Consider the following 12,640-nt stretch of genomic DNA (forward strand, 5'->3'; position numbering starts at 1 on the left):
TCCTTGTAATCCACAGTCTGCTCCAGATGGGCATGGGCTGCTCTCAGTTCACCCTGCCCCAATTATTCCATATTCCGTCTCCTTTTACTTCTATTTCCACAAAGTAACTTGTGGGTGAATTAAGAGTCCAGCTATCTTTGACCCCAGGAAAATAAGTGTCCAGACAGGAAACGAACATGCCAAAAATCTTTTTCAAGAAACAGTGTTCAAAGATATGCCACAAGATAGGAAAAGAGATTTAGCAAAAGCAGGGACCTTGGTAGATGGGGAGCCTGACGGACAGGAGAACGGAGGACAATTAAGGGGAAAAAGGGAGGGGACCAAACCCAGGCCCCAGAAAAGGCTGCACTGTCCTCCGGGCATTCGCACCACCAGCCAGGCACCTGCTCTTCCTGCCGGCGCTGCCCCGTGACGGCCCGCAGCTCCAGCGGCCAGCCCGGCCCAGCAGCGTCTCCGCCCGCGGCAGTCCCCTCCCCGCGCCGCCCGGCTCCTCCTCCGGCTCCAGTTCCTCTGACCCGCGGAGCCGAGAGCCCGGCTCCTGCTTCCTGCTTCGGAGAACCGAGATCGGCGTCCCAGGCAGCCAGCTTCTCCAGCCCCGAGTGGCCCCGGGGACTGTCCGAGCGCAGGTAAAAGCCGCCCTGGCCCGGCGCCTGGGGCACTGGGCTCGGCACGGAGAGCCGGTGCGATGGGCCGAGCGCGGCCCAGGCTCGGGTGGGGCGGACGCGGTGGGTGCGTGTGCCGGCTCCTCCCGGCAGGTCCGGGAGGGTGTGTGCGTGTGTGGAAGGGACAGTGAGAAGGGCCGATGGAAAGCCGGAGGAGAGAGTGAGGGCCAGGGAGAGGCAGGGCATAGAAGGGACATAAGAGGGAGGAAGAGACCAAGAGAGAACGAGTCTCCCTGCTCAGTGCTCCTTGGAAGGAGATAGTAACTACCACTAACAAGCGAGTTTGAGCGCTGTTTGTAATAACAGAAACCCGGGCGGTGCTACAACAGGAAAGAATCTCAGACAGCCAACTTTTGTAAAAGTGATGTGGGTGTTAATGTGTTAATACAACAAGGTTTCCATGACACACACTGAGTGCAGAATGGTGTCTAAAGTATGATCCTCTTTATGTAAAGCGAAGGAAAAAAAAGGGGGTGGGTGGAAGAAGCATTTCTATGCTTATATATTTGTATAAGCATAGAAAATACAGTGGGGCCTTGACTTACGAGTGTCCCGACTAACTAGTGTTTTGAGATACCAGCTGTCTCTCGGCTGATTTTTTGCATTGAGTTGATAGAGTAATTTGAGTTAACGAGCTCCTTAAAGAGCTCGGTCTAGGAACGAATTAAACTCATAAGTCAAGGCCCCACTGTATCTGAAACTATTCATATAAAACAGCAGTGGTATCCCTGGAGAATGGAACTAGAGATGGGGGTGGGGGGGAGGGCGGGGACTTTTCATTTGTAGTTTACAGCTGAATCTCCCTTCCCAAACTCCAGGGTGCAAAAAATATTTAACTGTGTTTTTCTGTTAACTTAATTTTTGTTTTGAGACATTAAAAAAAAACCTTGAGTTAATTCTGAGATTTCCCCACTCCGTTCTCTGGGGCTTATGTGGTACCAAGCTATGAGGGAAGTGTACAGGGCACAGAGGCCATCATTTGTGATGTAATTTGCCCACACTGATGTCCAGTGAGCTATCCATGTCTTTTCTGGTTCTGGATTGTCTGTCCATTCAGATTTTCTTGGAAGCATTCTACGTACCTCTCCATAAGTTCTTGCATTTGAGGTTCAAATGATTCATTTAACAACATACTTATTCCTAAAATACTTAAATGCAAATGCATTTGTCAAAAATGAGTAAATACATTCCAATAGTATAAGTTCAAGCATTCTGTCAAGCAGAGGTTCTTAATTTGTAGTTAATGGAGATTCTAAGAGATCCATGGATGGGCCCTGAAAATTGAGTGCAAAATAGTATATACTCATGCTTTTCTAAGAAAAACTCCATAGCTTTCACCAGATTGTCAAAAGTCTCTGAATCCCACTGACAAGGGTATTGTAGAAACAATAGTGAACAAGGCCACAAGGGGTTTTTGTTCTCAGGAACTTATAATCTGGTGGAATGAAAGACAAACAGGCAATTACAATCCAGAGGATATGTTCTATGATAGAGGAGGTATGATGTTGTGAGAACATAGGGCCACCTAAATTAGACTGGCTGGCTCCTTGGAGGAACTATTAAATTGAAGCCTGCTGAGTGAGAGGAAAGTACAGTTTGGCCTGGTAAAGGAAGGGCTGGGGAAGGAGTGGTCTTCGTAGAAGGAAGAGTGTTCCAGGTACCTGCCTTTATGTAATCTAGAGTGATTACATAAAGTGGAAACTTAGAGTTAGATGAGAATAACAGTAAGAGATGAGGCTGAAACATGATCAGTGTTAGGGTCGCCGAAGGAGGAACGCACGAAGCCAAAAGGGGTGAAAAATCATGAATTTATTAAGTTGTCTGTATACCAGATGGGCTGAGCCCCAAAATGGTGCCAGCAGCCAACGGCAGGGAGTCAGAGGTTTTTAAAGGACTCTAGGCGGGCTTTTTCTGGGCAGAGAATTCTCTGTGCAGGTCTGGATTCTGGGAAACTCCAGAGGGGAGAGAGAATGGTCTTAGCAAGTGGAATGTTTATTGTGAAGTGGCCTACAGGTCAGTTCCCAGGGGAGAGGGTATTGATTCAATTATTTGGCCAGACCTAACAATCAGAAGCCGGGTTATATGTATGATGCAGGGCATGTAAAGGAAAACAAGATAAAGGAGCCCTCAGGGAGTTCTACTGGTGTAAGGAGAAAGAGTGAACAAGGAGGCAAGTAAGCAAACAAGGTAACATTTTACCGTGATAAAATAAACAAGGCTATGTATTAAGCAGTGGCTGGGGTATGTATCAAGGTGCTCCTTTTTTTTCGGGGTACTCCTTTATTTAAACAGATCTACATACTGGGGTCCACATGAATTGCAGGGTTTTAACAAAGGTGGTGGCAGGCAGAATGGAGAGAATGGATAGGTTTGAGAGACACTGATAGAGTAGAACCAATAGGTTTCAGTAGTTTATTGGGTGAAAATAACAATAGATTTTATTTATTGAACACTTACTAAGAGTTGCTGTAAGTGCTTATTATATATTTTTTTTCTCACTTATTCCTCTAACAACTCTGTGGAGGGAGGGAGACATTTACCTCAATTTTGTAGATGAGGAAACTGAGGCACAGAAAGTATAAGGAAGCCCAAGGTCCCAAGTAGATTCAAGGTCCCATAAGGATTTAAACTCAGGTTTGTTCCTCTCCAAACCTCTGTAAGCAGAGGTGGCAAAGGAGTGGGGATAGATTTGGAGAAGAGGTGGGATTGTGAGAAAGACAATACATTTGGGATCTATGGAGCTTTGCATACCTTTGAGTCACCCACGTGGAGATGTCCAACAGGCAAGTGGGTAAATGAGTATGAAGCTCAGATGAGATCTAGGTCAAGGAATAAATTTGTGAGTTGCCAGCACAGAAATGTTATTTGGAGCCACAGAATAGGTGAGACTATGTTGGGAAAGTATACAGAATGATTACAACTCTAAGGAGCATTAACATTCAAGGAATGGCAAAGAAGGAACCCCCAAGAAGGTGTGGTCACAGTTGTCAGAGGAAAACCAGGACAGTAGCATCATGGAAGCCAAAAGAAAAGAGAGTTTCAATGAGAGTGATCAACAGTGTCATATTGTACTTGAGAGAAGAAGGAAGATAAGTTCCCAGATGTGTCTGTTTTTGTATAACAAGAATTCCACTAGTTACCTAAGAGGACAGCCTTGCAGGAATAGTGGGACAGAATCCCATTTATTTGGTTGAAGAGTGAGTAGGAGGCAGAGAAGTTGAGGTGGTGCATGTAGACAACTTGACCCAAATGTTTGTTTCTGGAGCTAAGAATCCAGAGTCCAGGTTACAAGTGTGGCCCCTATACTAAGTTGGGATCACACCTACAGCCCTTGGGGGCTCCTTTACCCCTTCATATGAAGACATGTCTGTTTAAGAAAACAAACTTCCTGCTCTTAACTTCTGCCTTACCTTTCCCTACTCTTCTCCCTTAGAATACACCCTCTATTCTCTCTGTAGAATACTCCCTGAATACATCCTTATAATAAACCCAGTCCTGGAAAAAGAAGTATTGGTTGTTCTCTGCCTGCAGGTCACTGGCATTACCAGGAGTGCTATAGGAAAGATAGACTCCCAGTGCAGCCAAGTGCTCATCACATCTTTCTCTCCATCTAGGATATACTGGTTGGGCTCCAGCCATGGAGAAACTTTATGGGCACGTGTCTGCCCACCCAGACATCCTCTCCTTGGAGAACCGATGCCTGGCCACACTTCCTGATGTGAAGATCATGGAGAAACCACATGGACATATGTCTTCCCACCCAGACATCCTCTCCTTGGAAAATCGGTGCCTGGCCACACTTCCTGACATGAGGCTCATGGAGAAACCACATGGACATGTATCTGCCCACCCAGACATTCTCTCCTTGGAGAACCGGTGCCTGGCTACACTCTCTATTCTAAAGAGCCCTATGTCTGCCAGCTCCTTTCTTCAGTGTGTCCAGACATCTCGGCTGGTGCAAGCTGATCTGTGCAGCCTGGACACCAGTAACCACCTGCTCTCTGAGCCTCCAACCTGGAGGACTCAGTGTTGCTCTGAGGGACCAGGCCCTCTGACCTGCCCCAGAGCCCTGAAATCCATCTCTGCCACACAGGGAGCTCCGGAAACAGCTTTGGTAATAGCTCTCGGCGCTCGTCTTGACTGCAGCCATGCCTGTAGGATGCTCTAGTTCTTAGCTTTTGTGCCACAGCGTCTCTCTGTGCTGCTCTGTGTACTTATCTACTTGAAGCCACTTCCTGAGGTGCCCTTTACCCCAGGGCTGGCTTCATCAGCATCATTACTCTCATTACATATCTAGTTCAGACATTCTGGACAGTAGAGCAAAAACAGGCCCTGTCCTCAGAAAGCCTCTGCTCAGGAGGGGAGCCATCATGATGTTGCAATAGCACAGGCAGTCAAGTGCTTTTGAGATCCTGTTCAGGCATGAGACACATCTGCTATACCCTGGCCCAGTCCCCTGGAGGTGCTTGTACAGACACATGTCCACTTATACACACATATATGAGCACAGGTCGGAATCAGTATACAAACACACATTCCTCTGTATAGCCTCGGATTCGGACTGAGGGAAAGACTAATCTGAGCCCTATACTGTCTCTGCCTATTACAAGCACAACCTTGGGCAAGACTCTTAGCCTTTTGAAACTTTAATTTCCTCACATTTATTTATTTATTTATTTATCTTTCTTATTGAGAGTATTACAGATGTCCCCCTTTTTTCTCCCCATTACCCCTCACCATAATTTCCTCACCTTTAAAACAAGGTCATTGGAAATCTACCACATAGAGTCATTGTCAGGGTTACAGCTACTGCCATCTTATACTTATTTAGGGCTTTGCAATTTGCTAAGAGTCATACATGCATTATCCCATTTAAGCTAAATGACCCCATCAGATAGCTCTAACCCTACCTGATGGTATGTGTGATAGTGAGAGATCCCTATATCAGACAGGACAGATTGGTGCTGGGTGTGAAGGGAGAGGAGTTGAGGTGCTAGAAGATAAATGTAGACATTTCCTATCCCTGGGAGCTGCCTTCAGATCTATCTATGTTTGAGGGACTGTGATTAATAATTGCCACTATCCCTAGGGTCATTGGTCCTCTTCAGAAGAGAAAAAGCCAGGAGAGAAGAAATGGACAGAGGCTCAAATGCCTTTTTACAGTCTAAGTTTGGGAGAGGAGGAGGAGGTGGAGGAAATGGCCTTGAAGCTTTACCCCTGGAGACTCCGAGTCTTCATCTGAGCCCACTGACCAGGTCCTTCAGGAGAAGAAGGTAAAAGTTCCAGTGTGGGAAAGAGGTTGATGGTGGTGGAGGGAAGGGTGTGGGGTGGGTGGGAGGAGTAGTGCCCAAAGACTGAACCAGATCCCTTCCACTGGTGGAAGGGGAGGGAGGGCCATCAACCAACTCTTATTTCTCACCTCCTAATCCCCTTTCCAACCTATGGGTTGAAAAAACATCTGAATCTGGGATCCATTTTCTCTGTCCATGATTTTGTAAGTTGGCCTGAGGGATGCTTAAGTTGGTCCTTATTACCGCTTTCCTCCTCCTTCCTTCCCTCTCTATCTCAATTCCCAGATGGCTCTAATGAGCTTGTTGTGCTCCACTGTGGCATCAAAGGTAAACATGAAAGATGAAGCCAACCCTACCAAGACTGCCCTCCTGGAAATCTGTAGTGAACTTGCCCCCTTGGAGCCTGAGTTTATCCTCAAGGTATTGTGGTGTGAGAGAGTGGATGGACGTGGAAAGCTGGGAGCTAGAGAATGTGCTTATGGTGTGTGAGGGGGATGGTGACCAGCTTTGTGCTGTTGGTGGGGGGAGCTTCACTTAGGAAGTGGATATGATCTCTGGGTGAGTCTGTGGCCTGATCCCTAGGGTTCTTTGAGGAGTGGAGAAGATGGGGTTGGGAAGGAGTATGCTAGGGTTCATTTGTTTAGCAAGTATGCAGGTTTAAGTATACAGTGTCTTGAGGGTCATACCAACAGAATGAAACATGATCTGGCTCTTAAGGAGCTTACGGTACTGTTAGGTCAGCAAAACACTCCCAAATATGTAAATGCAAATGGCACAGTAGATAAGTGACTGTTTCAGAAGTAGAAAAGAGGGGGGAAATATTTTCGATGAGACTTTGGAAGATGTCAGGTTTAATCAGCACTTTGAACCCAGGGTGAGTCTTTGATAGATGTTGAAGGTTGGAGGTCTTCCAAAGAGGGAAAGGGCCTAGTTGAGTCGGGAGGTGTCCTTAGACCCAGGAGAAGACATGCTGCAAAGGCAGGAACGGACTAAATTACAGAGGATTTAGGATGCAAAGCTCAGAGGTTGAACTTGATATTTCATAGACAGTCTGGAGGGACAGGGAAGGTTTTATACAGGTAGATTAGATATGCAAGTTAGTTTAGGGCATGAAGCTCTGGGAGAAGTGGCTGAGATGCTAACCCTCCCCACCCTGCACCCTAGGCATCTCTGTACGCCAGGCAGCAGCTGAACATCAGGGACGTAGCCAACCTAACCTTGGCCATTGCTGCCTTCTTGCCAGTCTGCCGCCCCCACCTGCGACGATATTTCTGTGCCACTGTCCAGCTGCCTTCTGATTGGATTCAGGTAGCCGAGTTCTACCAGGTATGGCACTCACTTCCCTGAACTTTGGCCTTCACGTAGGTTTCTCTCTTTTGCTCATTGCATCCCTGGAGAAAATTCTCGGACAGTTTGGCCTCCCCTCTGCTGCCCTCAACCTTGGTGCCCAGACAGGACAGCATCTCCCTCTACCAGGCTGGGTTGCCCAGCAGGGAGAATATGATTGAGAAGGGCTGGACCACAGTTTAAGAAAAATTGGTTTTATTCTGGACCTTGTATTTGCAATGAAGAAAGTGAGACCCATGGAAGTCTGTTGACTAGCCCAGTAAACACAGAAACTATCACTTTAGAGCTGGGATACGGCCTACAGGCCATATAAGGTCCAAGAAATCATTTGGTGTGGCCCTGCCAAGGCACTAGGGATGAGTTAATTAAATGTTTGACCAGATATAGCAAGCTAATTTTTAAACTGTTAATTTTGTATGGCCTGAGAATGATGTTATAAATATCCAAATGGCCCTTGGCAGAAAAATGGTTCCCCACCCCTGCTTTAGAGCTTGGGCTGAGAACTCGCTCCCTATTCTCATTTAACCCTGTGATGGGTCTTGTTTTGTTTTGGAGGGTTTTTTTGGGTCTCACTCCTGATGGTCTCTTCTCTCTCTGGCAGAGCCTGGCTGAAGGAGAGGAGGACAAGCTGGTGCCCCTGCCTGCCTGCCTGCGTGCTGCTATGACTGACAAATTCACCCAGTTTGATGAGTACCAGCTGGCCAAGTACAACCCTCGGAAGCACCGGGCCAAGAGACGCCCCCACCCACCCCCCCGGCCTCCAGTCAGTCCCTATCTCAGCTCTGATCATTCACAGCCCAGGTCCCTTTTCTCTGGAAAGGGAGGGATGAAGGAACATGCTGATCCAGGGGGATCCCACACTAAGTGTCTGGCATGTTCCTATCACCAGGAACAAACAGTCCGAAAAATGCAGAGGAGCCGGGTAGAGCTCAGGAGGCAGAGAAGGCAGGGCCTGCCTCTTTCCTAGCTGGCTTCCTTTTGGACAGAGATGGGCCTTTGGGGCTATTGAAATGGATCTCTCCAGGGACAACCTCCATTTCCCTTTTTGAAACCGCTTCTCCTGTCCCCACAGAAGACGGAGCGTCCATTTTCTGAGACACAGAAATATTTGCCAAAGTACCTTAGGTTTCTTAAAAATGAACAGGAGAAGGTGAGTGCCTTGTTCTGCATGAACAATCTTCTCAACTGATACTTAGAAATGGAATTCCATTTGGTTTAGAAATACAAATAGAGGGTGTGGTAGGCGCAGGCCAATTTCCTACCTGGGGCATTCTCAGCTGTGATTATGGGATCAGGTTTTGAGAGCACTGGGAAAGGCAATATATATATATATATCTTTATTGATTTCAGAGAGGAAGGGAGGGGAAGAGAGAGATAGAAACATCAATGATGAGAGAGAATCATTGATCAGCTACCTCCTGCATGCCCCCTACTGGGAATCGAGCCTGCAACCAGGGCATGTGCCCTTGGCTAGAATCAAACCCGGGACCCCTCAGTCTGCAGGCTGATGCTCTATCCACTGAGCCAAACCAGCTAGGGCTTTTCCGTCATTTCTTTTTTTTTCCCCCTCTAAAACGTTTAGTTTTATTACAGTCTTTTTAAATTTAATTACTAATACTTGCTCAAAAGTAAAGCAATAAATTACAGAATTTTCCCCCCATTTCTTTAATGACAGGTGGCATGTCCAGCTGGATAAATGAGTTAAAGACATGAAATATTTACCTTCCATAGGAATTTTTAAAAACAAACCAAACCATTTTTTTAATTTGCATTAATGACAAATAAGTCACTGCACTTAGTGGTTAAGAGCATAAAATCTGAATTCTGACCTGGGTGTGAATCCCTCCACCATCAGCACTGCTGACTACCTGACTTTGGCCAAATGATTTACCCTCTCTTGCCTCAGTTTCCTCAGATATAAAATGGGGATTATAATAGTACCTAGTTCATTGGGTTTTTGTGAGGATTAAATCAGTTATTGTATTTCCAGTATTTCTAACAACACCTGGCCCTGAATAAATGTGAGCTACCACCACCGTCATCATTGACATAGATTATTAGGAAGATGTAAGCATTATAAGAAAACACATTCTCAGTCAGCTGATCTTTTCATCCTATTAATACATCCCAAACTTAGCTCTTCTTCCACCATAGAGATTCTGTATAGCAACTTCTTTCAGTTTTTTAACTCCTCACAGCCTGCATTATTCTGATGCCTCCTCCTGGTCCAAGTCTCAGTGATTTAAATAAGAGCCCCCTTTCTCTTTCCTCCCTCGGAGAACAAGGTGTCCTCTGTTCATCCTACCTCCATCTTGCTGTTCACAAGCCAATTACTCCATTTTACCATTGATAGTTCAATCTTGTGTAAATAAAACACGGTGATCCCAAAACACTGCTATATTATGCTTACCACAGGAGTTCTTGTTGATAGAGATTTTTACTCCTTATTCCTACTCTTTGCCCAAATCTCCTTTGGGGAAGAAATGAACTCCTAGGTATAGGATGGTCTTAGGTTCTGCTTTCTGAAGAAAGTGACCATGGTCATAGATTAAATGACCCCAGTGGGATTTGGGGATATTTCCACAGTTTGAGGAGTCTTACAATGCAGTGCCAGAGAGAAAGAAGCCACCAAGGTTCACCCTGAAGAAGTTGGTACAGCGACTGCACATCCAGGAGCCTGCCCAGCTCGTGCATGCCCTGCTAGGCTACAGGTGGGAAGATATACTCCGAATGTACATTCCATCTGGGAAACCCCAGACTCTTCTACATCCATGGCCCCAATCCCTGTAGTTCTGACCCCAGCAACATTAGTTTGGGCAGATGTGGCCTGTAAACATGACTGACTAGCTTTGACTGGCTCACCTTTCCTTTCCTGAGGTATCTTCAGCTGGCTTTGAAATGATAGGCTTTTCCTCCTCCGTTTCAGATACCCCTCCAACCTGCAGGTCTTTTCTCGAAGTCGCCTCCCCGGGCCATGGGATTCTGGCAGAGCTGGGAAGCGGATGAAGCTATCTCGGCCTGAGACCTGGGAGCGGGAGCTGAGCTTGCGGGGGAACAAAGCTTCCGTCTGGGAGGAACTCATTGGTACAGTAACCTTGACCATCACACCCTCTTCTGCTCTTCCCGATTTATGCCTCTCCATTTTAGAGGATTTCCATGACATGATGCAGTTATTCTATTGCTTGGTAGTTGTGTTACTAGAAATTATTGGACTTATAAGGTCTGCCATTGACCACACCCAAGTGGACAGGGGTGCCTGCTTTGAGTAACATTGCAATTGTAGATAGATCATTATTCCAGATGTGGTTAGGTCTTTATCAACACATGACAAAAGTGGTACCTTCTCCCTGATTTCACTTGTATCAATATCTGTATAATTCATCCAAATAAGATAGAACTTTCTGGCACATGACATAGTAGAATCTCCACAGAAATTCATATTTAGAACATAGAATTTTAGGTAATTTGCCCATATTGAGTTAAAAAACTTCAAATCAGGGAGGACCAGGTTACTCTCAATCTTCTCTTTCTGTTTTTTAATTTTTAACTATAGAAGGTTCTTTCTATCCCATTTTGTTCTCTTTTATTTCCTCTTTCATCTTTGACAATTTAAAGCCAACTTCCTTCCGTTGAGAAATATCTAACCAGACCTTTTACCTGCTTGAGTTTTGTAGACTTATCACTTTAGAGCCTTGGAAGCCCACGTTGGCTTTTACCTTATTTCTCTGTGGGCTGCTGTTTATAGATTATACTCAGGGAAGCCCGGATTGCTCAGCTGCTAGCACTCCTCTCACTTTGTGGTTGTCACTGGTGGTCTGTGCATCAGATTCACATGTTCCACACACACACACACACACACACACACACACGTGCTTGGTAACCTCTTCCCCAGTATTGATTCAACTTTGGGTGGAGTAGAATAGAGAAGCCTGGATGGCAGCCAATATATGTAGATGACTCTTGTATGCATCATCTCCACCTCCTCTCTCTGCCCCTGAAAATCAAAACTGTGTCATTATTCTTGGTTGAGACAAATGCCCAGAGTCTAACCCATTGGACTCCAGACTTTTTTTAAAATTATTATATATTGCAAAATAAATTTTGGGATACAACAGAATATATATATACAGAGTAGGAAAAAGTAGGTTTATAGTTGTATGAAAAAGCTTATTCTTGTGTTATTATTTATTAATTATTGTATTATTTTCCATATGAACAACTGTAAACCTACTTTTTCCCTACTCTGTATTTATAAAAATTTTGTACATATACTAATAAATTAATGTACTTTAAAAATATAGAAAATATAATTATTTTAATATAGGTATAATGCTCTGGTTTCTCTTCAGACCGCATAAATCTTTCGCCTTTTAATATAGGTATGAAAATAAATATAAGTAAATAAATAAAATATTAAAATATATAAAATAAGTATAAAATATAAGATAAAATGTAATTAGATATACAGACCCCTCTTTGGAGACCACTGGTTCATTAATTTACAAACAGTTTCTTTGGAATGAAACAGCAAATTTCTCAATCTATAGGATAAATACTCAGTTTATTTTCTAGAGTCATAAATATGATATTGTCTTAAGTTCTTATATCTGGAAGACCTTCCATACATAGCAACAGTTGAGAAAACATGACTTTACAAAGGATACAATAGTTCATCAGCTGTCATGCATCACTTATACTGTGTACACACCCTCCTCTTTCCGTTCTCCTGATGAAAGCTGCTGAGAAATGCAGACTAGAGCATGGGATGTGGGTTTGGGGCTGACAGACCTGCTCTCTAAAGTGGGGGCACCCAGGTGAAACAGGAAGTGACAGAGGTGAAATTTTGTTTCGTTGCAAGTCTTTTTCACTTACATATAAATGAAAAATAATGACTATTTAATCAGATTGTACAAGTTCCCCAGAAAACTTAAAAGGATCAAGAAGACTATTTGAAATAGGGGTTTACATTCACTATCATGATGATGAACCTTATTTTAAGTGTATATTGTGCCTTGAAATATTAACTAATGATTGGACTACATCAGTGGTTCTCAACCTTCCTAATGCCGTGACTCTTTAATACAGTTCCTCATGTTGTGGTAACCCCCAACCATAAAATTATTTTTGTTGCTACTTCATAACTGTAATTTTGCTACTGTAAACAATATGTAATTATATATGTGTTTTCCGATGGTCTTAGGCGACCCCTTTAATACAGTTCCTCATGTTGTAGGGGTCGCGACCCACAGGTTGAGTTTTGTTGCTACTTCATAACTGGACTACATGAATATAATTTATTAATAAACAAACTTACACTGGGAAATTTCTCTTTTAGCCATC

At 44.5% G+C, this 12,640-nt stretch overlaps 1 protein-coding gene across 1 annotated transcript in view; it reads left to right on the forward strand.

Annotated features, from left to right (window-relative positions):
• The first annotated feature begins 515 nt into the window (after positions 1–515).
• TEP1 (telomerase associated protein 1) overlaps positions 516–12,640 on the forward strand; it is a 39,022-nt gene continuing 26,897 nt past the window's right edge. The window contains 10 exon segments of the mRNA XM_006087458.3: positions 516–626; positions 4,277–4,776; positions 5,752–5,874; positions 5,876–5,935; positions 6,239–6,373; positions 7,118–7,279; positions 7,902–8,063; positions 8,373–8,450; positions 9,887–10,011; positions 10,227–10,384. Coding sequence (XP_006087520.1) covers positions 4,300–4,776; positions 5,752–5,874; positions 5,876–5,935; positions 6,239–6,373; positions 7,118–7,279; positions 7,902–8,063; positions 8,373–8,450; positions 9,887–10,011; positions 10,227–10,384 — 1,480 coding nt within the window. The 5' untranslated portion in view covers positions 516–626; positions 4,277–4,299.

This window comes from Myotis lucifugus, unplaced genomic scaffold (genome assembly GCF_000147115.1).
Source record: "Myotis lucifugus unplaced genomic scaffold, Myoluc2.0 scaffold_38, whole genome shotgun sequence".
Taxonomy (NCBI): Eukaryota; Metazoa; Chordata; class Mammalia; order Chiroptera; family Vespertilionidae; genus Myotis; species Myotis lucifugus.